The sequence below is a fragment of the Urocitellus parryii genome, chromosome 1 (genome assembly GCF_045843805.1).
Source record: "Urocitellus parryii isolate mUroPar1 chromosome 1, mUroPar1.hap1, whole genome shotgun sequence".
NCBI lineage: Eukaryota > Metazoa > Chordata > Mammalia > Rodentia > Sciuridae > Urocitellus > Urocitellus parryii.
In genome coordinates, this window is record NC_135531.1 from 92,463,061 (window position 1) to 92,490,123 (window position 27,063).

At 37.0% G+C, this 27,063-nt stretch overlaps 2 protein-coding genes across 8 annotated transcripts in view; both read left to right on the forward strand.

Moving 5' to 3' along the window:
* Apc (APC regulator of Wnt signaling pathway) overlaps nt 1–12,814 on the forward strand; it is a 122,270-nt gene extending 109,456 nt beyond the window's left edge. For all 7 annotated transcript variants that reach the window (XM_026401243.2, XM_026401252.2, XM_026401247.2 and 4 more), the window contains 2 exons: nt 2,223–2,437; nt 3,968–12,814. In XM_026401243.2, the coding sequence (XP_026257028.2) occupies nt 2,223–2,437; nt 3,968–10,541 (6,789 nt within the window). In that variant the 3' untranslated portion in view covers nt 10,542–12,814. The remainder of the gene's footprint in view (nt 1–2,222; nt 2,438–3,967) is intronic.
* A 6,828-nt stretch (nt 12,815–19,642) lies between these two features.
* Nucleotides 19,643–26,796, forward strand: Srp19 (signal recognition particle 19). Its single transcript, XM_026401234.2, has 5 exons — nt 19,643–19,737; nt 20,330–20,405; nt 23,185–23,256; nt 23,349–23,460; nt 25,512–26,796. Exons 1-5 carry the CDS (start codon nt 19,697–19,699, stop codon nt 25,643–25,645), a joined length of 435 nt encoding a protein of 144 aa, XP_026257019.1. The 5' UTR covers nt 19,643–19,696; the 3' UTR covers nt 25,646–26,796.
* The last annotated feature ends 267 nt before the right edge of the window (nt 26,797–27,063 follow it).

The window sequence follows — 27,063 nt, forward strand, 5'->3', positions numbered from 1 at the left end:
TTAAAATGCTCTGCCTTTACTTCAATCACATTGCAATTAAAATTGAGCTTTTCTCACATCTTGATTGTGGAAGCATTTCCTTCCTGCCTCTTTCTAGCTCTCTGATAAGCAGTGTCTAAACCTACTCCAATACTGTTTCATTTAATTAATTTCTTGATAAAGAGAATGGGTAGTTAACTACTTTTTTATTTAGGCCCATAATGTTTCCTGTGGCATTCAAAGCCTATATTTTAACTCTCTGAACTTACGTTCTACTGTTCCCAGCATGGGTCTTGGTCTCCTTTGTGTCTTTCTATTCTACAGTCCTTCCTTCCTGATTTGTTTTTGGTTTTGGTACTGGTATTAAACCCAGAGTTACAGTTGTATGCCACTGCACCTAGCCCTTCTTCCTGATTTCTGCTTCCATACTTTATTTGTTTGTTTGTTTGTTTGTTTGTTTGGTTTTTGTACTGAGGATTGAACTGAGGATTTTGTGCTGAATCATTGTGATACATCCCCGGCTCTTTTTGTATTTAACTTAGATTCAGGGGCTCACTGAGTTGCTTAGGGCCTCGATGAGTTGCTGGACTGGCTTTGAACTCACAATCCTCTTGCCTTAGTCTCCTGAGCCACTGGGATTACAGGTGTGCACCACTGCACCTGGCTACTTCCATACCTTTTTTTGGGGGGTGGGGGGGCAGGGGTAGTAACCAAGATTGAACTCAGGGGCACTCAACCACTGAGCCATAAAGCCAGCCCTATATTGTATCTAGAGACAGGGTCTCACTGAGTTGCTTAGTGCCTCTCTTTTTGTTGAGGCTATCTTTGAGCTCACGGTCCTCCTGCCTCCACAAGCCACTGGGATTACATACCTTTTATCATTCTGCTTCCCCTGCGAGGAGCTACTGTCTTCTCTTCTCTATGAAGGTACAGGTCTTATCCTCCTACAGAACAGTCTTCTCTGGAATATTTTATTAAAATTCAGGCTGCAATAATCTTTTAGACTACCTTGTTTTGTTTTGTTTTGTTAATTGTTTGAAGTGCCTGTATGATAGGCACATAATAGATTTTTTTAATATTTATTTTTTAGTTTTATGTGGACATAATATCTTTATTTTATTTTCATGTGATACTGAGGATCTAACCCAGTGCCTCATGCATGCTAGGCAAGCACTCTACCACTGAGCCACAACCCCAGCCCCAACAGATAGTAAATTTCTAATGAATATTTTTTGTGAGATAAGTACAAAGACTGACACCAGGATCATGGGAGATTGTGACCAATTGCATATCAAAATGTTTCTATGGCAAGTGCAGTTTGACATTTTACTATGATATTGTATATTAGGGAGTTTTGGCTTTTTGTAATTAGTTTGCATCTTTGAGACATTTTTCCAATATCCTTTCTTCTTTCCATAAGTTACATTGTTACTTTTGGATCAACCACATATAGACATTTATGTATGTTTTTAATACAAATGTAATACTGTATATACTGCTTTGCAAATTGCTCTTGTCATTTAACAGTACTTCTAAGATATCTTTCCCTATTTCCCCAACAACTCAGGAAGCTGAAGCAGGAGGATGGCAAGTTCCAACCTGGGAAACTTAGTGAGACCCTATCTACAAATTAAAAGGGCTGGGGATGTAACTCAGTGGTAAAATGCCCTGGGTTCAATTCCTACTACTACAGTGCAGGGAAGGCGAGGAGGGAGGGGGATGATTTTCCTTATCCATGTATAGTAATAGAGGCTTTTTTAAATTTAGTTTCCATTGATTTGAAAATGTTATCTTTTCATAATGTACATGAATTATGTGTGTGTGTAAGTTTTGTAAGATATGTATATCATTTAAACAGGGAAGACCATTAATTTCATATTGTGTTATGCTTAATTTGGGACATTGCTTAAATTTTATTTGATATTTTATGAAAGTTTTTCTAAATGAAAATTTCTTAATAGTTTACCAGTGAATGACTTGGGAGGATCAAGGTTTAAAGCCAGCCTCAGCAACTTAGCAAGACCCTGTCTCAAAATAAAAAAATAAAAAGGGCTGGGATGTGGCTCAGTGGTAGAGTACCCGTGGTTCAATCTCTGGTGCCAAAAAATTTAAAAATTTTACTAGTCAGAGTTGGAAAACTGGGGAAATCAAAAAACAAACTTTGTTCAGTAGAAGTCAACATAAAAGTTATGAAAAACAAATTCCAGTTCTAATTAGATGACACATATTCTGTTTTTTAATAGGAATCAACCCTCAAAAGCGTACTGAGTGCCTTATGGAATTTGTCAGCACATTGCACTGAGAATAAAGCTGATATATGTGCTGTAGATGGTGCGCTTGCGTTTTTGGTTGGCACTCTCACTTACCGGAGCCAGACAAATACTTTAGCCATTATTGAAAGTGGAGGTGGGATATTACGGAATGTATCCAGCTTGATAGCTACAAATGAGGACCACAGGTATATACAGAGTTCTATATTACTTTCTACATGAATTCATTTCTTTGAAAAGACCTAATCGTGAGCAGTGTTTTGTATAATTATTAATAAGTTCAAAACCAAAATACACTTAGTACAGTGAAAAGATAAATGTTAATCCCAGTTTTACTCATTAGTGTATTTATTCTAATAAAGTTTATAGTACCATAAAGGAGATTAGACAAACAAATGTTAAGAGATATAACCCATGTGTGGAGAAATAAATAAAAGTCATAAATATTAGAACAAAATTCTTTCTTGCTTATTACTATGGCATAAAGGAATATGAAGCTTATTTTAAAAACAGCAAAATGATGAGCATGATTCTGAAAGTATAAAGGCTCTCATTTTTCCAGTGGTGTCTTAACATCACTTATCATATTACTTAAGTACCAGCCAATCCTGCTAGGTTTCTAAAATCTGAAAGATCAGAGTCAGAGCACACATTTTTAAAACTTGGGATCTATAATATGTCAACAAAAATATGAGTATTTTCAGATCTTATTCATTTTTTTAAATGTATCCAGTGTTATTCCTGTTGTTTTCAAAAAGAGCATCAGGTTCTTTTAATAGAGAATATAAACATCTTTTTATTTAAGTTTTTGATGTAAAACTTCAAGCTTTTTATATTCCTTCCTGCTACGCAAAAAGTATTTTGTAAACTCAGTAAGTACTCAGTTGACTACTGGACTATTGAGAAAAGACCACCACATTAAAGTTTATTGTGCACCCTTGCCAGTCTATTTTAAGGCTTATTAAAGCTGAATATGCTGTCAATGAACTTCAGTTTTCCATGCATTAAACTAGCTATTGCTCTTTCAGGTCTCAGAGTTCATTATGCTGATTCTTAGCCCTTGTATCTACATGCTTTAAATATTTTGAAAACCTTTACTTCACATTATTTTTCAAAATAATGACAACACACACAATCTGCCAAAGAGTACTTGTAAGAAAGATAACATGTCAGAAAATTAAACTGGAGACATAGAGATTACTCTAGAAAGTAGGTTTGCTGATATGTACATAAAGTATGCTCCCTGACTACATAAAAAATGTATCAGTTCTGTTTACCTCTTCCAAGATATTAGTAGTCAACATTGTGGCTTGTATGTGTAGGCTAAATTACCACAAAGTTCCTGTTCAGTTTAAGATTTCATGATATATTTATGACACTTAAATTGTAAAACTGTTACCATGTGAAAAGAATAAATGTATTTGGTACCTACCCCCCCGCCAAGAGTATTTTAAGCTATTGGATCAGAATAGGAAATGTAGAATAGATAGAAAATCACATTTTCACTTCTTTTAATCTGACAGATGAGTAATTTTAATCAATAAACATTGAATGAACTAAGAACAAAAGATGTGAATGCTTGAAATTTATAGAATAATTGGTATAATTTTAACATGTCTATTATTAACTTTTAGTAAAATTATCTTTAGATTTACTTGTTTTCTATCTTATTACAGATTTTTTTTTTTTCACTCTGTGATTTCTTGTTTCTATTCCAGGCAAATCCTAAGAGAGAACAACTGCCTACAAACTTTGTTACAACACTTGAAATCTCACAGTTTGACAATAGTCAGTAATGCATGTGGAACTTTGTGGAATCTCTCGGCAAGAAATCCTAAAGACCAGGAAGCATTATGGGATATGGGGGCTGTTAGCATGCTCAAGAATCTCATTCATTCAAAGCACAAAATGATTGCTATGGGAAGTGCTGCAGCTTTAAGGAATCTCATGGCAAATCGACCTGCAAAATATAAGGACGCCAATATTATGTCTCCTGGTTCAAGCTTGCCATCTCTTCATGTTAGGAAACAGAAAGCCCTAGAAGCAGAATTAGATGCTCAGCATTTATCTGAAACTTTTGACAATATTGACAATTTAAGTCCTAAGGCATCTCATCGTAGTAAGCAAAGACACAAGCAAAATCTTTATGGTGACTACGTTTTTGACACCAATCGACATGATGATAATAGATCAGACAATTTTAATACTGGAAATATGACTGTTCTTTCACCATATTTGAATACTACAGTATTGCCCAGCTCCTCTTCATCAAGGGGAAGTTTAGATAGTTCTCGTTCTGAAAAAGATAGAAGTTTGGAGAGGGAGCGAGGAATTGGCCTAAGCAGCTACCACCCAACTACAGAAAATCCAGGAACCTCTTCAAAGCGAGGTTTGCCAATCTCAACCACTGCAGCCCAAATTGCCAAAGTCATGGAAGAAGTATCAGCCATTCATACCTCCCAGGAAGACAGAAATTCTGGTTCTACCACCGAATTACATTGTGTGACAGATGAAAGGAATGCAATAAGAAGAAGTTCCACTGCCCACACACATTCAAACACATATAATTTTACTAAGTCAGAAAATTCAAATAGGACATGCTCTATGCCTTATGGTAAATTGGAATATAAAAGATCTTCAAATGATAGTTTAAATAGCGTCAGTAGTAGTGATGGTTATGGTAAAAGAGGTCAAATGAAACCTTCAGTTGAATCCTATTCTGAAGATGATGAAAGTAAATTTTGCAGTTACGGTCAGTATCCAGCTGACCTCGCCCATAAAATACATAGTGCAAATCATATGGATGATAATGATGGAGAACTGGATACACCAATAAATTATAGTCTTAAATATTCAGATGAGCAATTGAACTCTGGAAGGCAAAGTCCTTCACAGAATGAAAGATGGGCAAGACCAAAACACATAATAGAAGATGAAATAAAACAAAATGAGCAGAGACAATCAAGGAGTCAAAATACCACTTACCCTGTATATACTGAGAGTACTGATGATAAACACCTTAAGTTCCAGCCACATTTTGGACAGCAAGAATGTGTTTCCCCATATAGGTCAAGGGGAACCAATGGTTCAGAAACAAATCGAGTGGGTTCTGGTCATGGAATTAATCAAAATGTAAACCAGTCTTTGTGTCAGGAAGATGACTATGAAGATGATAAGCCAACCAACTATAGTGAACGCTATTCTGAAGAAGAACAGCATGAGGAAGAGGAGAGACCAACAAATTATAGCATAAAATATAATGAAGAAAAGCATCATGTGGATCAGCCTATTGATTATAGTTTAAAATATGCCACTGACATTTCTTCCTCACAGAAACCATCATTTCCATTTTCAAAGAGTTCATCTGCACAAAACACTAAAACTGAACACATCTCTTCAAATAGTGAGAAGGCATCCACACCTTCATCCAATGCAAAGAGGCAAACTCAGTTACATCCAAGTTCAGCACAGAATAGAAACGGTCAGACTCAAAAAACTACCACTTGCAAAGTTCCCTCTATCAACCAAGAAACAATTCAGACTTACTGTGTAGAAGACACCCCAATATGTTTTTCAAGGTGCAGTTCATTATCATCTTTGTCATCAGCTGAAGATGAAATAGGATGTGATCAGACAACACAGGAAGCAGATTCTTCTAATACTCTGCAAATAGCAGAAATAAAAGAGAACAATGTAACTAGATCAACTGAAGATCCTGTAAGTGAAGTTCCAACAGTATCACAGCATGGTAGAACCAAACCCAGTCGACTCCAAGCTTCCAGTCTATCTTCAGAATCAACCAGACACAAAGCTGTTGAATTTTCTTCAGGGGCCAAGTCTCCCTCCAAAAGTGGTGCTCAAACACCCAAAAGTCCACCAGAGCACTATGTTCAGGAGACTCCACTCATGTTTAGCAGATGTACTTCTGTCAGTTCACTTGATAGTTTTGAGAGTCGTTCCATTGCCAGCTCTGTTCAGAGTGAACCATGCAGTGGAATGGTAAGTGGCATTATAAGCCCCAGTGACCTTCCAGATAGCCCTGGACAAACCATGCCACCAAGCAGAAGTAAAACCCCTCCACCACCTCCTCAGACAGTTCAAACCAAGCGAGAGGTACCTAAAAATAAAGTACCTACTACTGAAAAAAGAGAGAGTGGACCTAAGCAAGCTGCTGTAAATGCTGCTGTTCAGAGGGTCCAGGTTCTTCCAGATGCTGATACTTTGTTACATTTTGCCACAGAGAGTACTCCAGATGGATTTTCTTGTTCATCTAGCCTGAGTGCCCTAAGCCTCGATGAACCATTTATACAGAAAGATGTAGAGCTAAGAATAATGCCTCCAGTTCATGAAAATGACAATGGGAATGAAACAGAACCAGAGCAGCCTGAAGAATCAAATGAAAACCAGGACAAAGAGGCAGAAAAACCTGTTGATTCTGAAAAAGATCTACTGGATGATTCAGATGATGATGATATTGAAATATTAGAAGAATGTATTATTTCTGCGATGCCAACAAAGTCATCACGCAAAGCCAAAAAGCTAGCCCAGACTGCTTCAAAATTACCTCCACCTGTGGCAAGGAAACCAAGTCAACTACCTGTGTACAAACTTCTTCCATCACAAAACAGGTTACAGGCACAAAAGCATGTTAGTTTTACACCAGGAGATGACATGCCACGGGTGTATTGTGTAGAAGGGACACCTATAAACTTTTCCACAGCTACATCTCTAAGTGATCTTACAATAGAATCCCCTCCAAATGAGTTAGCTGCTGGAGAAGGGATTAGAGCAGGGGCACAGTCAGGTGAATTTGAAAAAAGAGATACCATTCCTACAGAAGGCAGAAGTACAGATGAGGCTCAAAGAGGAAAAACCTCATCTGTAACTATGCCTGAATTGGATGACAGTAAAACAGAAGAAGGCGATATTCTTGCAGAATGCATTAATTCTGCTATGCCCAAAGGGAAAAGTCACAAGCCTTTCCGTGTGAAAAAGATAATGGACCAGGTCCAGCAAGCATCTGTGTCTTCATCTGGAACTAACAAAAATCAAATAGATAGTAAGAAAAAGAAACCTACTTCACCAGTAAAACCTATGCCACAAAATACTGAGTATAGGACACGTGTGAAAAAGAACACAGACTCAAAGAATAACTTAAATACTGAACCAGCTTTCTCAGACAACAAAGATTCAAAGAAACAAAACTTGAAGACTAATTCCAAGGACTTCAATGATAAGCTACCAAATAATGAAGATAGAGTTAGAGGAAGTTTTACTTTTGATTCACCTCATCATTACACCCCTATTGAAGGAACACCTTATTGTTTTTCACGAAATGATTCTTTAAGTTCTTTAGACTTTGATGATGATGATGTTGACCTTTCCAGGGAAAAGGCAGAATTAAGAAAGGGGAAAGACAGTAAGGATTCAGAAGCTAAAGTTACCAGCCACACAGAACTAACATCAAGCCAACAATCATCTAATAAGTCACAAGCTGTTACAAAACATCCAATAAGTCGAGGCCAGTCTAAACCCATACTACAGAAGCAACCCACTTTTCCTCAGTCATCCAAAGACATACCAGATAGAGGGGCAGCAACTGATGAAAAATTACAGAATTTTGCTATTGAAAATACACCAGTTTGCTTTTCTCGTAATTCTTCTCTGAGTTCTCTTAGTGACATTGACCAAGAAAACAACAATAACAAAGAAAATGAACCTATTAAAGAGACTGCGCCACCTGCTTCACAAGGAGAACCAAGTAAACCCCAGGCATCAGGTTATGCTCCTAAATCATTTCATGTTGAGGATACTCCTGTTTGTTTCTCAAGAAACAGTTCTCTCAGTTCTCTCAGTATTGATTCTGAAGATGACCTGTTGCAGGAATGTATAAGTTCTGCAATGCCAAAAAAGAAAAGGCCTTCAAGACTCAAGGGTGATAATGAAAAACATAGTCCCAGAAATATGGGTGGCATATTAGCTGAAGATTTGACACTTGATTTGAAAGATATACAGAAACCAGATTCAGAGCATGGTTTATCCCCTGACTCAGAAAATTTTGATTGGAAAGCTATTCAAGAAGGTGCAAATTCCATAGTGAGTAGTTTGCATCAAGCTGCTGCTGCTGCATGTTTATCTAGACAAGCTTCATCTGATTCAGATTCCATTCTTTCTCTGAAATCAGGAATCTCTCTGGGATCACCTTTTCATCTTACACCTGATCAAGAGGAAAAACCCTTCACAGGTAATAAAGGACCACGAATTCTCAAGCCTGGGGAGAAAAGTACATTGGAAACTAAAAAAATGGAATCTGAAAATAAAGGAATCAAAGGAGGAAAAAAAGTTTATAAAAGCTTGATTACTGGAAAAGTTCGATCTAATTCAGAAATTTCCAGCCAAATGAAACAGCCCCTTCAAACAAACATGCCTTTAATCTCTCGAGGTAGGACAATGATTCATATTCCGGGAGTTCGAAATAGCTCCTCAAGTACAAGCCCTGTTTCTAAAAAAGGCCCACCTCTTAAGACTCCAGCCTCCAAAAGCCCTAGTGAAGGTCAAGCAGCCACCACTTCCCCTAGAGGAACCAAGCCTTCAGTGAAATCAGAATTAAGCCCTGTTACCAGGCAGACTTCACAAATAGGTGGGTCAAATAAAGGGCCTTCTAGGTCAGGATCTAGAGATTCTACTCCTTCAAGACCTGCCCAGCAACCATTAACTAGACCTATGCAGTCTCCAGGGCGAAACTCAATTTCACCTGGTAGAAATGGAATAAGTCCTCCTAACAAATTATCTCAACTGCCCAGAACATCATCCCCTAGTACTGCTTCAACTAAGTCTTCAGGCTCTGGGAAAATGTCATATACATCTCCAGGCAGACAGATGAGCCAACAAAACCTTACCAAACAAACAGGCTTATCCAAGAATACCAGTAGTATCCCAAGAAGTGAGTCTGCCTCCAAAGGACTAAATCAGATGAATAATAGCAATGGGTCCAGTAAAAAGGTAGAACTTTCTAGAATGTCTTCAACTAAATCAAGTGGAAGTGAATCTGATCGATCAGAGAGACCTGTATTAGTACGTCAGTCTACTTTCATCAAAGAAGCTCCAAGCCCAACCCTAAGGAGAAAATTGGAGGAATCTGCTTCATTTGAATCTCTTTCTCCATCTTCTAGACCAGATTCTCCCACTAGGTCTCAGGCACAAACACCAGTTTTAAGCCCTTCCCTTCCTGATATGTCTCTGTCCACACATTCATCTGTTCAGGCTGGTGGATGGCGAAAACTTCCACCCAATCTCAGTCCCACTATAGAATATAATGATGGAAGACCAGTAAAGCGTCATGATATAGCACGCTCCCATTCTGAAAGTCCTTCCAGACTTCCAATCAACAGATCAGGAACCTGGAAGCGTGAGCATAGCAAACATTCATCATCCCTTCCTCGAGTAAGCACTTGGAGAAGAACTGGAAGCTCGTCTTCAATTCTTTCTGCCTCATCAGAGTCCAGTGAAAAAGCAAAAAGTGAGGATGAAAAACATGTAAACTCTGTTTCAGGAACCAAACAAACTAAAGAAAACCAAGTATCCACAAAAGGAACATGGAGAAAAATAAAAGAAAGTGAAATTTCTCCCACAAATATTACTTCTCAGAACACTTCTTCGGGTGCTACAAATGGTGCTGAATCAAAAACTCTAATTTATCAAATGGCACCTGCTGTTTCTAAAACAGAGGATGTTTGGGTGAGAATTGAGGACTGTCCCATTAACAACCCTAGATCTGGAAGATCTCCCACAGGTAATACTCCCCCAGTGATTGACAGTGTTTCAGAAAAGGGAAATCCAAATGTGAAAGATTTAAAGGATAATCAGGGAAAACAAAATGGGGGTAATGGCAGTGTCCCCGTGCACACCATGGGTTTGGAAAACCGCCTGAACTCCTTTATTCAGGTAGATGCCCCAGACCAAAAAGGAACTGAGACAAAACAGGGACAGAGTAATCCTGTTCCTGCAGCAGAGACTAGTGAAAGCTCTATAGCAGAGCGTACCCCTTTCAGTTCAAGCAGCTCAAGCAAACACAGTTCACCTAGTGGAACTGTTGCTGCCAGAGTGACTCCTTTTAATTACAACCCAAGTCCTAGGAAAAGCAGCGCAGATAGCACTTCAGCTCGCCCATCTCAGATCCCAACACCAGTGAATAACACCAAGAAACGAGACTCAAAAACTGACAGCACAGAATCCAGTGGAACTCAAAGTCCTAAGCGCCATTCTGGGTCTTACCTTGTGACATCTGTTTAAAAGAGCTGGAAGGACAAAACTAAGAAAATTAGGTGTTAATTACAACTGCTATATAGAAATTTTGTTCTAAATGAAAGTTTAAAAGATTGAAAGTTTTTGTAAATAGGTTTGATTCTTGTTAGAGGGTTTTTGTTCAGGAAGCCATATTTGATAGAGTATACTTTGTCTTCACTGGTCATATTTTGGGAGGCACTCTTAATAGGGAAAAAAGTGGTAAAGCCAAGTATATTTGTACAGTATGTTTTTACATATATTTAAGTAGCATCCATCCCATCATACTTCAGTTTTCGCTCATCGTAAAATAATGAACACTACAGATAGAAAATATGATATATTGCTGTTATCAATCATTTCTAGATTATAAACTAATTAAACTTACATCAGGGAGAAATTGGTATTTATGCAAAAAAATTGTTTTAGTCCTGTGAGTCCATCTAACTTCATAATTAATCATGTGGCTGTGAAATTCACAGTAATATGGTTCCCAATGAATAAGTTTACCCAGCCTGCTTTGCTTTACTGCATGAATGAAATGACGGTTCAATTTCAGAAGTTATGATTAACAGTTCTGTGGTCATATGATGTGCATAGAGATAGCTACAGTGTAACAATTTACACTATTTTGTGCTCAAAAAAAATCTGTGTAACTGTAAAACATTGAATGAAATTATTTTACCTGAACTAGATTTTATCTGAAAGTAGGTAGAATTTTTGCTATGCTGTAACTGTTGTACATTCTGGTATTTGAGGTGAGATGGCTGCTCTTTTATTAATGAGACATGAATTGTGTCTCAACAGAAACTAAATGAACATTTCAGAATAAATTATTGCTGTATGTAAACTATTACTGAAATTGGTATTTGTTTGAAGGGTCTTATTTCACATTTGTATTAATAATTGTCAAAAGGGCCTCTTTAAAAGCTTATATAAATTTTTTTCTTCAAATTCTATGCATTAAGAGTAAAATTTCTCCTACTGTAATAAAAACAATTGAAGAAGACTGCTGGCACTTAACCATTCCTAAATTTTAATTTTTCTTTATGTGATTAGCACTTCTTCACTTTTCAATATTTTTCCACCCTTTTCCCCCATTACTCCACTGGAACTCAGTTAAAACAGAGGCATATATATCAGTGTCTGCCTAGCACAGGTCTAGGCATTGAAATAACAGGACCACATAAGTATTCACTTTTTCTTAAAAGAATTCTATACTTGAAATTTTGATTATTCTTAGTACAAGTAGTTTCTTCCATGTTCTATAATGTAACTGTCTTTCCTCCTCATCTTTTCCCTGTTGCTGCTGGGTCTAACATGCAACACCTTATATCACCCTACCTGTTAAGGCATATTTTCTACAGCCAAATATAATCAGTACTCTGTCATATTCAGAAAATACAAATCACATGAAACTTTAAAAGTAGATACAATGCCATTAAGATATTCAAAAGAGGCCCTGGCATTGGGAAAAAGAAAAAATTCAGAGGAGTATTTAAATATCCTTACCTGTTAAGAAAAACTTTATTTTTGATGTGTACAGTTGGTTAGGGGGTTGGGGTGAAGTACCCACTTCCTTATACTAACCTCAGGGGGAGCCCTCTTTCATGAAGGAAAATACACTGATAATAGCAAAGATAATTTACTTAATATATCTTCCCTGAGTTTGTTCTAAAAGATCAAAAGTGACTATGATGATAAATGCTCATATATTTGTTGAATAAATGAAAGGTTTATTTTTAATGATAAAATTCATGTAGTCTGCATTTGGAGAAGATAAAGGATTTTTAGGCATGGTGGGGCACTGGGAAGAGGAGGTGACAGGGAGTATGCATACCTACCTGGTGCCCTTGAAATCACATCATTTAGTTAATTATCTAACTTGTGTTTTTACTTGTGTTTATAACTTGCAGGTAATGAGGCTGTTTTTTTAAAAGCTAAAGTGCCAGAAAATTAAGTACCACGATTTGAACTAAAGCATATTACTCCAAAGCCCGTACTCTTTCCACTGCTCCACTTTATAAACACCTCAATTTATTTATCTTTGGAATCTATTTAAATTTTTTTCAAAACTTCTCTGAAATTGTTTATGAATAATATTCTATATTGTTCTCCAAGGCTGCCATAAACAATAGGGATACAATGTTATCTAGGTCATATCTGTTTTTGTCTGAATTTTTGCATGCCAGTTTTTATAAACTACTTCCAAGTATTTTTGTGGGAAGAGATAAAAGTGTTAGTTAATTAGAATAAAGTTGCCTTTTAATTCAAGTTTTTTTTTTTAAAAAAAAGTTATTATTGTGTTGGAAATGAAAGAAGAGTCCCTTCTACTTACAAAAAGACTGGAATTCCTGTGGGCAACATTACTGGGAGAAGAACCAGTGTATGTTGTCCCTTGAGGAAAAGGTCACTGGATGAGAACCTTTAGTTAGAGATAATGGCTCTGAATGAGTAAAGTCTACTTTGAGACATTGGCAAGATGTTACCAAAATTGATAACAAGCCAAATACTCCAAGTTGATGCTTGTTAAAAATGGCATACTAAGCCCAGTGTTGGGTTTAAGATAAGTCAGTAATTGTGATGGCTATTTAAAGGAAGGGATAAGGGATTGACTGTGCCCTATTTAGCTGTGGACTGCAACAGAGAAATCCTAAGGCAGTGGTTTTTGAAACAAGGGTGCATTTGAATCTTAGTGCTTATGACACAGCCAGGTCACACCCTGGTAATTGGACTGAGTAGGTTTAGAGTGGGCCCCAAGAATTTGCATTTTAACAAGTTCAAACATACTGCTGGTCCTGAGGACCACACTTTGGGAATTACTGCCCTCAATTACCACAATGAAGCTCTTTGAGTGATTGCCTTGGGCTCCAGATGAATTCAACAACTGAACTTTTAATCTACCAACAGATTCTCCTTTCTGTAGACCTAAGACTTGAATATTGAGCTGTTCAATCTGTTATAATCCATCTCAACTCCCGATAAGAAACAAACTTACCAGACATGAATGAACAAGTAATTTTTACATTATTATGTCTGAAGGATCAGCTAATATTCCCTTTGAAACAATTATTGTAAAAGCCAAAGTATCTTAATTTGAAATGGCAATAAGATTAGAAGAGACTGGAAATGGGAACTTGGAGGTGAGGGAAGATTGGTTTCAGATGAAAGGAAAATGTATCCAATTTATTAATATTTAATGAATGTGGTCAAATCAGTCTGATAATTGAGGATAAACTTTATAAATTATCAGGGCACTCAAAGTTAATGAGGGAAATAATGAAAGATAAATGCTGTAAAGAGCAAACAGTACATATTTTTCTTGATTATGTATAATATGGATCATGTTACACAAAATTAATTAAGTAAAATGATGAGTCCATTGCTGATGGGAGCCAGTTGCACTATATCTGAATTCATATAATCAGGTGAGGTTTCTTTTCATCTAAGAGAAAGAATGGAGTGCCAGCAATGCAAAAGTAAATTGCCCAGAGCTGAAGAGTAGTCAGATGGGTAAAATTTACCAAACAAAAATGATTTTTCAAAAGTCACTGTGGCTGAAATAGTACAATTTTTTTTTCATTTCCACTAACCATATTTCCCTAATATTATGCTGAGTTTAAAATACTACTTTGTAATGTTGAAGCCTATGTGGCTTCTGTATACCCCAGGTTATTTTCCTTCTGTTCTCAATTCTGTGGTCTGTAAGTATATTCTGCTTTTTGTTAGGCCATTGATGCTTCTTTTAACCTGTATGTTCTATATGTATAATACTGTTCTTGGTGCTAAATATACTTTCTTTCCTCTGATATTCAGGGTAATTTTTTTTTCTACATTTATGACTGTTCACTTACTCTTAAAGTTATCTGTTACTTTTTTATTGAAAATGTTCAATGTATAGTAGCAAAAGTGATCACTGAATATAAAACAACACTAGTGAGAAATGGCTATTGAAAGAAATGCCAGACATTACGTGCCCTACTTACACTACCTATTAGGATCCAAAGACTTGTTTGGTCTAGCTTTAAAAAAAAAAAAAAAGACTTGGCTAATCAATTTGAAATAAGTTGTCACAAAGAAAATTTCTGGCTGGTGGGAACTGAAAGGTCCCATAGGCTGATTACTACAATTGACATCATGGAGCCTAATAGAAGAGGAAGCAGACAGTAGAAAAAGAGGAAATGGGAACAGATTGGTGGGAGCGGGGAGGCATATAAAGCAAGTAAGAGGCAAGTCAGGAGCCACCACAGTCCCTACAGGTTTTTTGCTTTGTTTTTGTTTTTGTTTTTCCTGGGGGGGGGGGAGCGGGGGAAGGGGGAGTCCAGCCCTTTTTTTAAATTTTGAGACAGGGTCTCCCAAGTTGCTTAATGCCTCACTGGTTCTGAGGCTGGCTTTGAACTTGGCGATCCTGTTTCAGCCTTCCAAGTCACTGGGATTACATGCATGCACCACCATGCCTGGCAGTCCCTGCCATTTCTGAGACCTAGTTCTGCTTTCCCCCAAATGGGGGCACTTGTGAATAAAACTCAATTTGTTCCTGGAGTAACCTGAAACTAACAGAAACCCTCATTAGGTGTGTCTTTAGTTTTTAAATTTCAAGATAGAAGATAACTTTGTGTTTTTTTGTTTTGTTTACTTTTGGTGGTGATTTTGTTTGGAAGTAAGGATTGACCTCAAGGACCACTGAGCTACATCCTAGGCACCTTTTGCCCTTTTTGTTTTCTTATTGGGGGAGGGGGGGCAAGAGAGGGTCTCATTAAGTAGTTTAGTGCCTTGTAAAAGTTGCTGAGGCTGGCCTCAAAACTTGCAGTCCTCCTGCCTCAGCTTCCCAAGTCACTGGGATTACAGATATGTGTCACCATGCCCAGAAAGAGGAAAATGTTCTAAAAACATTAGTGAGGAGAGAAATAGTTGCCTAAAAAAAGATTAGCATCAGATTTCTACAACACCAAATGGCAAAGAAGAAAAACACCACAGAACAACAGGCAGCATTCAGAAGCCCCCGAGTTCAATCCCTGGTACCCTATCCCTGCCAAAAAAAGAAGTAGTATAAATAATTGTGGTTACTCTGACAATGAATCTCAGTGTAAGTGTCCAGATAAACAAAAAATTAAATGCTTAATAATTTTAATGATTTTAAATTCAAGATTATTCCAACACAAATAGGGAAACAAGAGTTAGAAGGTAGGGAAGAGGTAAAAACATGCTAAATAAGTAATGTCAACAGATACTATGTTATTTTTAACTTGGAAGAACATGATTTTAATTTTTTTAATTTAGTGGAAACCCCAATGTTAAAAAAGAAGTTGGGCTGGGGTTGTGGCTCAGTGGTAGAATGCTTGCCTAGCACATGTGAGGAACTGAGTTCAACCCTCAGAACCCCATAAAAATAAAGACGTTGTGTCCATCTACAACGGAAAAAAAAAATTTAAGTCAGTTTTTCCAGGTTTTAGCTAGTAAATCATTAAAATAACTAAAGATACTTGACTAAAATGCTAAAGAACAAAGGGGAATTGAGGAAGGGTTAATCAAAACAAAGCATAAAGTAGAGGAACAGTACCAAATAAATGTACTGATCACATATAATAAAATAAACACTATCGGGCTATGGTTGTAGCTCAGCTTGCCTCGCACATGTGACGAGCTGGACTCAATCCTCAATACCACATGAAAATAAATAAAAATATTGTGTCCATCTACAACTAAAGAAAAATGAAATACTGCATTACCAAACGATTTTTAAATGATCCCAAATGAATAAAACCAAACGTATAACCACACTTATACAGGCAAATGCAAAGAAGCCAGTATGGCAGATATATGCCAAAACATAATTCTGAAGAAAAGGCATTAAATACGATGAAGAAAACAAGATAAACATCAGTCATGAAATAATCTTTAAGTGCCAAATAATATATCACCAAATGAAGGGGAAAATTTAGACATACAAAGAGAAAATGAAGATTATCATGGGAACAGTGAGACTGTCAATGTTGGAAACGGGAATTAATCTGTACAAAAGAACAGTTACCTGAAACTGTAGCATCCTCTTGTAAGAATGAATCCTGTTAAAGAAAAGTTCTCAGAAGGTACTTTCCTTTAGCTGAGGACCTTGATTTGGGGATCTATAAAGATAAACCTGGAATTTGGATAGGGGGATTTTAGTAAGTTTGCTTAAGAAAGGCAAGAATTTGAAATTCTTGGGGTGGTCCAGGAATTGGGGGCTGAGGAGAAGAGATGGAGAGAACAAAAGGAAAGAAACATAGCAACATTGTTTGAGTCCAAGGTCCCAGCTGGGGTAGCATGGCCAGTGAAGACCCTGGCGGTGCAGTGACTACGATGATTTTAGAAAGAGATGTTTGCTATTTCAGTTGGCACCCTCATTCTTTTGTCCTTCCTAGTATTTATTAACTTGTTTTAAATTTTCAGACTAATCATTAAAATTAACTTCACTATTATTATCAGTAATTAAGGGGCTGGGGATGTGGCTCAAGCGGTAACGTGCTCGCCTGGCATGCATGCGGCCCGGGTTCGATCCTCAGCACCACATACAAACAAAGATGTTGTGTCCGCCGAGAACTAAAAAATAAATATTAAAAATTCTAAAAAAAAAAAAATTATCAGTATTTAAATCTAAGTATCAGTTTTCAGTATTCATCAATGTTTATATTTCATGTCTTTGATTTTCTTTAGTTCTTTACATTAATTTAACTTGGCTGAAATATTTCCTGTTTTTTTTTTCAGAAAAGCTAAATTAGGGATATGCTTTCTAATTCTACTCTTAGTTTAAAATTGCTTTTTTTTTTGCCTTCACACAAAGTATAATTTTGGTCACAATTCTTTTTCCACAGAACTCTTAGCTTCTGATGTTTACTACTGCTGAAATGTTTCAACACTGGTCTGAGTTTTTAAATTATATATAAACTTTTGTTTCCTATTTGTATGTTTATATGGTTTTAATATTTTTTATTTTTGTAGTTGTAAATGGATAAAATGCCTTTGCTCATTTTTATGTGGTGCTAAGGATCAAACCCAGTGCTTCACATGCTAGGCAAGCACTCTGCCACTGAGCTAAAGCCCCACCCCTGTTTATAGGGTTTTGTTTTTATCTTTGTAAAAAAGAAATTTTACTGTCTTTTTTTTTTTATCCACAACCTTGTCTTTTATTATTGAATACTTTTAATCTTAAGCCTTCAACAGATGTTTTATCTCTTATTATGGCTGCTCCTCCATCACTTTCTTTCTCTCACTTTGCAATATCACAAATCAAGCCTCTCTCCTTGAACAGTATTTCAGAAATAGTGTAGAGTTAAATACGACAGTGGCATAGAAATGGCACTAAATAGGGCTGGGGATGTGGCTCAAGCGGTAACGTGCTCGCCTGGGATGCCCAGGGTGCTGGGTTTGATCCTCAACACCACGTAAAATAAAAATCACGATGTGTGTCCACTGAAAACTGAAAAAAATTTTAAAAAAGAAAAAGAAATGGCACTAAGTAATATTAGCTCCATCATCTGTGTCATTAATTCCCTTAATGTGTATAAGCCAGAAAAAGTAACCACCAATACTGCCCTTTTGTCCCCAATTACTTAAATGGCTCTAAAAAAACAACTCCATGGTAACCAGGTTACTGCATTAAACTTCAGACCATCTCCTTAATTTCTAGTGTGTGTGTGTGTGTGTGTGTGTGTGTGTGTGTGTGTGTGCGCGCGCGCGCGCGCGCAAAGAGAAAAACGAGAGCTCTATATATCTATATCACCAGATACAGAGATATACAGAGAGGGAGAGAGACTGATGCCCTGAGCTCAGCCATTATTACTGCAAATGGGCAGATTATCCAAACTCACTGAGACTCAGCTTTTGGAGAGATTTTTGTTTAGTTGGTTCTTTAGTCTTTTTTTTTTTTAATCTATAAATAAAGTAAATGTCTTACCTGTTTCTTTGAAAAGTTCCATTGTAAATATGGAATAAACAGCCACTGCTAATATAGGAATGAAGGTATGTTTAGTTGAACAGAAATGCTGTGAAGTAATGCTTTGCAATTGAAGAGGTTAAAATATGCTATTCAATGACATATTAAGTAAACCAGACACTTGAAAAACAGCAGGTTCAAAACGATCACTTCCATATTTCTGCCATTTTTAAAAAAAATGAAATTCCCCTGTGAAAGACACTGTCCTTATTCTCGAGGATTCCGTACAGATTTTGATAATAACTCATCTTTTACGCCTACCCAAATGATTTAGTTGCTTCTTCACACTATTATTTGTATAATGCAGTATATAAGTAACTGGCCCTGCTTCTTTGGATCTTTATTTTTTTGTTAAATCTACAGTACGACATTAAATTTGCACTATCCGTTTCTCCTTTTAATCCACCTTATGTCACTTTAATTCTAGGAGCCAGCTGAAACTCTTAAGATGGAGGTGGAGTGTTCCTCTCCCTACACATCAACAAAGCATACAAAATCATGATTAATTTTAGTCTATAAGATGTCCTTAAGATGTTTTAAAAGGTGAATAGTAAAGTTTCTAACATATAGTACGTTGAAACGCAACTACCAAAAATTTTGCTAATTCCTTCACTTTAAAAAGTTCAATCTTGGACTGGGGGTATAGCTCAGTTGGTAGAGTGCTTGCCTGGCATGCACAAGGCCGTGGGTTCAATACCTAGCACAAAAAAAAAAAAAAAAAAAAAAAAAGGTTCAATCTGCGGGAAGTAGGAGTGGAAACAAAATTAAACATAAAAAACATTTTCTTGCCTGCTCTAACTTGTATTTTCGCCTCATACTACACAGACTCCCATCAGCTTACAGCCTTCACCCACGGGCGAGCGTAAATAGTGTCACCCAACTTTGGTGTGAAGCGGGGAACGAGGAAACGTTTAATTAATTAATAAAAAATAAATGATAATCCACGCCCCTAAAGCACTCCAATGGAAGAAAAGTGGAAAGGAATCGTTCTCAGTCTTCTCGCGAGAAGAAAGGTTAACAAGCCACGTCAATCCAGACGTCACGGCTCCGAGCGACAGGTGCTGGAACAAACCGGCGTTGAAAAGCAGCGAACGCAGGGCCACTTTGGTGGGTCGGAGTTCCGCCGGAAGAGCGGGTGGTTTCGTAACTTCCGGCTGATTTTCTGTGGGCGGAGTCTGTGCTGTCTGTGGACATGGCTTGCGCTGCCTCACGGTCCCCGGCGGACCAAGACAGGTGAGTCCTGAGCTGGGGACCAAAAAAAGGGGTAGGGGGCCTTGCTGCGATGCCGCAGATGCTGGGCCACAATTCCCCACCCCCGGGTCTTGAGAAGGGCTTGGCCCCCTGCGCTCGACGTGAGCCTCAGACTCCACGTCGTCTTTTCCCCGGCCGGGAAGCCTGCAGTACCAAGCTTTTCGCAGGGTCGCTAAATTCCCGAGCCTAGGTATCTCAGTCTTTGTATCAGAAAAAGAGGATTTGAGGTGCTACGAGGTCATGAGTTAGAATAACAAAGTTTTTAATACTCCCTACGCTGTGCTTTCGTGCAGAAAGGTGGACTCCACCCTCGGGAACTTTTGACGGGCAGCTTTGCTTAACGTTAACAGTTACCGTATCGGTTTTTGTTTTCGTTGTTGTTTTTAACCTTCTCTAACAGTAGTGTTCTATTTTTCCATAAGGTAATGAATAGTTTTCTTTTTAAGTGAATTAAGTAAAAGGCAATTTAAAGAAAAACTATTAATTAAGCAATTAATAGTGTAGATGCCCCTGCCACGAAGATGGTGACTGGAACACTGCTCTCGTTATAACAGCTGTGCTTTTTCTGTGTCAGGTTTATTTGTATCTATCCTGCTTATTTAAATAATAAGAAGACCATCGCGGAGGGAAGGAGGATCCCCATAAGTAAGGTGAGTGGTGACTGGTATCTAGGACAGGGAGGTTGTCCTAACAGGCCACAAAGGTTTCTTTTACTTCACTGCATTTCTTTAAGGCCTGAGGAGAACAGCAGCCAAGATTAGAGTGCTTTCCTTAATGTTGATGAAACCGGAAAGACGCTGTTGCATAGGTTGAAGGGATTTTTGAAACAGTTCTTAATGAACCTTTGTTTGTAAAGAATAAAATGGGGTGGGGGAGTGTCTGTTTTAACCATAATTATGACAGTCTTCACCAAGAATTGAACCCAGGGGTGCTTAACCACTGAGCCACATCCCCAGCCCTCTATTTATTTTTTGAGACAGGTCTAAGTTGTTTATGGCCTCCCTCAGTTGCTGAGGTTGCAGTCCTCCTGCTTCAGGCTCCCTAGTGGCTGGGATTACAGGCTTGTGCCACCCAGCTCTGCAGTTTAAAGAGGTAAATTTACTTTAGTGCTTTTTAAAAGGGAAGAATCAGGTCCGGGGTATGTAGCTCAGTGGTAGAGTGCTTGCAACAGGAAAAAGGGGGATTTTGGATAGGAAAACTCAAGTTTTCAGGTGGTCTGTTGGCTTCAGTTTGGAAACTGCCCAATGCAAAATTAAAGACATTCTTACTTGTTTTGTTTTGTTGTTTGTAATGTGGATTGAACCCAGGGGTGCTTTGCCACTAGTAAAAATTATTTTTTTAAGAAATTATTTTTAATTTTTGAGGCAGGGTGTTGCTTAGTTGCTAAGGCTGGCCTCAAACTTGGGATCCTCCTGCTTCAACCTCTCCAATCACTGAAATTACAGGCCTGCACCACCATGCCCAGTGTGTCATAGTATATTTTTATTTTTATTTTTATTTTGGGGGTGGGTACCAGGGATTGAACTCAAGGGCACTTGGCCACTGAGTTGCTTAGTGCCTCACTTTTGCTGAGGCTGGCTTTGAACTCGTGATCCCCCTCCTGCCTCAGCCTCCCGAGCTGCTGGGGTTACATGCCACTACCAGCCATATTCTACATTTAAAGAGTCATTTACATTGTATAATCTAATGACAAGTTTAAGGCAAATTGGTCTGAAGCAATGAATTAAATATTTTTGTATTATTTAATGTCTCTTATTTTGCTGCTTTTTCAATGTGTACAGTCTACTTTGCTGCCTCAGGTGAAAAGAGATATCAAAGCACTTGTTCTGGAATAATGCCCTGTCAAGCCACTGTGACAGATTCTGTCAGAAGAATGGCTGAATTTTTTTAAACTTTATATATAACATATATAAATTTAATAATTCAAGCAATTTTCACAATGGGAGTACATCTGGGTAACCAGCCCACAAATTTTAAAACATTATCAGCTATAGGAAGATTTCTTATGTCTTTTCCCAGTCAGTGTCCCCTCCACATATGTTCTCTTATATAAGGATAAACAGTATCCTGATTTCCAGCACCGTACATTATACTTGCTTGTTCTTAAATTTTATAAAAATAGGATTATTTGCTGTATACTTTTATGTCTTCTTTTCACTGAACTTTAAGCTTATAAGATTGGTCCACATTTTTGAGTGTAGGTTTTTGTTTATTTTTTATGTTTTTTTGCTGGTGATTGAACCCAGTGCCTTGTGCATGCTTAAGTATGTGCTGTCCCCCTGAGCTAACCCCTAAACCCTTTGAGTGTAGTTTAATTCCCATTGCTCTGTAGCAGTTTCCCAACAACAACATCATTGACATTTTGAGCCAGATAATTCTTTATATAGTGGTATGTCCTGTGCATTTTATAATGTTTAGCAACATCCCTGGCCTCTGCCAACTAGATGATAAATATCCATCTTTTCTAGTTATCACTAAGCATTGCCAAATGTCTGAAAAGTGGGGAGGAAAGTAAAATTCCCTTGCTGGAAACCACTACCAGCAGAATACTACATTCCTTTGTTCTCTTGATAGATTAATTAGGTCGTTTCTAATTTGGGGGCTATTACAAATAATGCTGTGAGCACTCTTGAGCTTGTGTTTGATGAATATATTTTTTTTTTATTTCCATTGGGGGGGAAAATATATATATACACACACACACACATAGGATGAAATTTCAAGGCCATAGGGAAACATAAATTAAACTTTATTAGATACTGCTTCTTAAGTGGTTATGTGTGTTCAACCAGTCAATATTCATTAAGCACCTACTATAGTCAAAGTACCAATCTAGATGTTAGAGAAAATACTGGTGAATAAAACAAAGTCATTGCCCTCATTAAATTTATGTTCTGGTTGGAAGAAAGACACACAAGTATGAATCAGTGTAATTCCCAGGAATTTTTTTTTTTTTTTTTTTTTTAAAGAGAGAGAGAGAGAGAGAATTTTTTAATATCCATTTTTTTTTTTCAGTTCTCGGCGGACACAACACCTTTGCTGGTATGTGGTGCTGAGGATCGAACCCGGGCCGCACGCATGCCAGGCGAGCGCGCCACCGCTTGAGCCACATCCCCAGCCCCTCCCAGGAATTTTTAAAATTAAAATTGAAAACACTGTACCTAGTAAGAAAAGATAGGGTTTAGGTAAATCTTTGTTTTGTTTTGTTGTAGATGGCCAGAGTGCCATTATTTTATTTGTTTATTTTTATGTGGTGATGCGGATTGAACCCAGTGCCTCATACATGCTAGGCAAGTGCTCTGCCACTGAGCTACAGCCCCAGCCCCTAGGTACATGTTTTGATCATAGTATTTAAAGTGATTTATACAACTGTATAACAGTATTCTCTTAAAGCTAAGCTATTTAATGTTTTTGTTTTTAACTGTTCAGGCTGTTGAAAATCCTACAGCTACAGAGATTCAAGATGTATGCTCAGCAGTTGGACTTAATGTGTTTGTTGAGGTATGATGTGATTCTTCCTTCACTATTTTCTGTACTCATTGATATGATGACTTTCTTAAAAGCCTGTTTTTGTTTTGTTTTATTTACATTAGAAAAATAAAATGTACTCTAGAGAATGGAATCGTGATGTTCAATACAGAGGCAGAGTCCGGGTCCAGCTCAGACAGGAAGATGGCAGCCTCTGTCTTGTACAGTTCCCATCACGTAAGCTTTTTTTAATGAATAAATAAACTTTAGGAATATTTTTTTCTTCTGTGACACAACAGAGGTTCTAAAACTGACCTTTTGAAAGGTATAAATGAATTTACATTCTACATATTAATTTAGAGAAAAGACTACTGCTTATGGAAAGAGGTAAACAGTAGTTTTAATTTCTTTTAGGTTAAGAATCTCTGAGAATGTGATGAAACTTACTAATTGTGTGATGAGCATTTTATAAACTTCTAGAAGACTGTCATTGTTCCCAGATTAAAAGTATAAAGTTAGCCAGGTGTGGTAGCGCATGCCTATAATCCCAGTAGCTCAGGAGGCTGAGGCTTGAGGAAAATGATGAGTTTAAAGCCAGCCTCAGCAAAAGCGGAGGTGCTAAGCAACTCAGTGAGACCCTGTCTCTAAATAAAATGCAAAATAGGGCTGAGGATGTGGCTCAGTGGTTGAGTGCCCCTGAGTTCAATCCCTGGTAAACACCCCACCCCCCGCAAAAAAAAGTATAAAGTTAATAAATCAGTGAACGTTAGTTGCTCAAATATTGCTATTTATTGAAGATGAATAGGTATATTATTTGTAGAAATGTTTTTGGGTTTTTTTTTGTAATTTTTTTTAAAGCAGTGGGGTGGGGGTGGGGAGTGGAGAGTTTAGGGAACTCTTAGCATCATCTCTAATACTTTATTGGGGAGGGGGGACAAAAAAAATCAAAACAAAGCTAGACACCAGTATAACAAACTATTAGTTCTGAGTATTGGTAAGGTAAGTGTTTATATGTTATTTATTTTTCTGAAATTTTGTTTTATTTTTAATTTTAAGAAATGAAGCTATATAATTTTTTCCTTCAATTTAATTAAACTCTTCTGTTTAATTCAACTAAAAACAATATGACAGGAAGTTTGACGATGTGATTGTTTTTAGTCAAATTCAGATTGATTGGTTCTTATATACCAAATTCTATCCGGATTGGTAGGTATTGTTATATATTAAGATTCTGACTCAAATGTGACAGATAATACATTCCAATGTATTTTTTTCTTCTCTTTGACATTTCCTTTTACTCTCTCAAAAGATCAAAAACAAGCAAAAAGAGCTTTTGATTTGAAAATGGAAGTAAGGGCTGGGGATGTGGCTCAAGCGATAGTGTGCTTGCCTGGAATGTGCGGGGCGCTGGGTTCGATCCTCAGCACCACATAAAAATAAAAAATAAAGATGTTGTGTCTACCGAAAACTAAAAAATAAATATTAAAAAGAAAAAGAAAATAGAAGTAAAAATTGTGTTTGAAAAAAAGGTTGCTTCTTGTTTCTAATTAGATAGTAGTCACTAAAAAAGAGCAAAGCTGAGGAGCTTCATTTATTGGAGTACGGAAAGTAACTGGTTGGGGTGGGCATAGCAGGAGTGCATGTATGTATAGATTGTCTGGGCATATGAATAAGATCTGTTTAGCTTAATGACTTTTTTGTTGTTAAAAGGCTGAGAGACCCTGTGTTTCAGAAGCTTAAGTTATAATGATAGTCTGACTCTTGTTTTTAGTTTGTTGTATTTAGATATATTCTTCATTGATCTTTCAGCCAATTACTAGAACCAAGACCATAATTTTTTTGTTTTTTGTTTTGTTGGTTATGGGGATTGAACCTAGGGGCACTTTACTACTGAGCTACATCTCCAGCCCTTTTAATTTTTTATTTTTATATTGGAACAGGGTCTCACTAAGTTTCTGAGGCTGGTCTCAAACTGGTAATCCTCTTGCCTCAGTCCCTCAGGTTGCGGGAACTACAGATATGCATTATCACACCCAACAAAACAGAATTTTTGTTTCAAACTTAATGTTTTGTATTTTCACTTTGTACACGTAAATATTTTTTTCTTGTTCTCAGTATTTTCTCCAGCAAAAGCACTGATTTGAGCAAGTTACTGTCTTTATGATCATTTGATTATTTAAAATGTCTTCCCATTTTCTTGATGTGGCAGTTTCTTAGACTTTACGATATTCAAGTTAATGATCTTTTATGTCTTAGATTATACACTAAACCTAACTTCTGGTTCCTAGGTAAATCAGTAATGTTGTATGCAGCAGAAATGATACCTAAGCTAAAAACAAGGACACAAAAAACAGGAGGTGGTGACCCAAGTCTTCAGCAAGGAGAGGGAAGTAAAAAAGGGAAAGGAAAGAAGAAGAAGTGATCTGGTATGAGCATCAAGTATGTGATCCTGCTGTAAGAGAAATGAATGAAGAAGACTTCTTTGTATCTGAGGGAAACAGCTTTTTGTTTTCATCATTTGACTGAACTGGGAACATTTATACCTCCCATCTTCATCATCAGAGTTGACAATGAAATAAATAAATCAGAAGTTTGCATCTAACATTTGTACAGTATAAAAGACAAGATATTTGTTGCTTTGGAGGTTTTATTTTGTCTTTCAATTAAGAGGTTTTGTGGATAAAAGAATATTTTTAAATGGCAGTAGACTGTCTCATAAGTTACTTGAAATCCTGTTTGTCCTCTATGTATGTCAGATAAATGCTTAATAAGATTTTAAATACACATTTTGTTCATCTTTTAAGTTGATGAAATAAAATTTTCAAACTGCCTATGACTTTTGCTTATGAAGCAATTAATGCCAGTAGAGGAGGCATTAAGAGAGTAAATAGGTAGTGTAAACTTGGACAATGCGACCCTACAAGAGAAGAAAATGGTAACTTCTTATAGGGGGAGATCAATGAACAGTCTGTAAATCATTCTTTTAATACTTTACAGTAATCGTTCAGTTTCTGGGGGTTTTGTTTGTTTGTTTTTTCTGTAATATAGAAAGTCCTTACGCTTTAGATTTGCTGATTTTATATTATCTTAAGGGCTGGGGTTATAGCTCAGTGGTAGAGCACCTGTCTTGCATTTGTGAGGCACTGGGTTTGATCCTCAGCACCACATAAAAATAAGTAAATAAAGATATTGTGTCCATCTACAACTAAAAAGTATTTTTAAAAAATAAATAAAAATTATCTTGAACTGAATTGGAAAAGACCTTTAGAATTTCAGAGTTCTTTCTAAAAGTGGTGATTTTAAGTTATGCGAGTTCCTATTCTTCCTAAGGACTGATTTAGCTCTTCCTTGAATTCTATGAGCTACTTCATATACTCCAGAAAATCCCATTTTCTGTAATTTTTATTACTTGTGATCAAACAATCCTGATTCCAAACAAGCAAACCCCAAAATTCTAGCTACTCAGAAACCTGAGGTGGGAAGATCACTTGAATCTGGGCTATTATATAAAGAGATTCTGTCTAAAAAACAAGAATATGGGGGCTAGGAGTGTGGCTCAGCGGAAGAGCACTTGCCTAGCACATTCGAGGCCCTGGGTTCGATCCTCAGCTCCACACAAAAATAAATAAAGATATTGTGTCCAACTACAACTAAAAAATAAACATTTTTTAAAAAAGAATATTTCCATTTGTTTAATATTTTGCTCCTTAAAAATTTTTTGGTGATAAAAAAAATTTTTTTGGTGAAGATAATATAGCAAATTATATAAACATAAGTACTGGAGTTGGGGAAGTATGTGTAAAACATGATTCAGGACTTGACTTTTTGGAAAAGTAGATC

What these genes read in the sequence shown, in the direction of transcription:
- Srp19 (XM_026401234.2), top strand. Translation starts at nt 19,697, where the DNA reads ATGGCTTGCGCTGCCTCACGGTCCCCGGCGGACCAAGACAG. An exon ending in GGAGGATCCCCATAAGTAAG is followed by an intron (nt 20,406 to 23,184) that starts GTGAGTGGTGAC and finishes TTAACTGTTCAG; the next exon opens with GCTGTTGAAAATCCTACAGC. An exon ending in TCTTGTACAGTTCCCATCAC is followed by an intron (nt 23,461 to 25,511) that starts GTAAGCTTTTTT and finishes TCTGGTTCCTAG; the next exon opens with GTAAATCAGTAATGTTGTAT.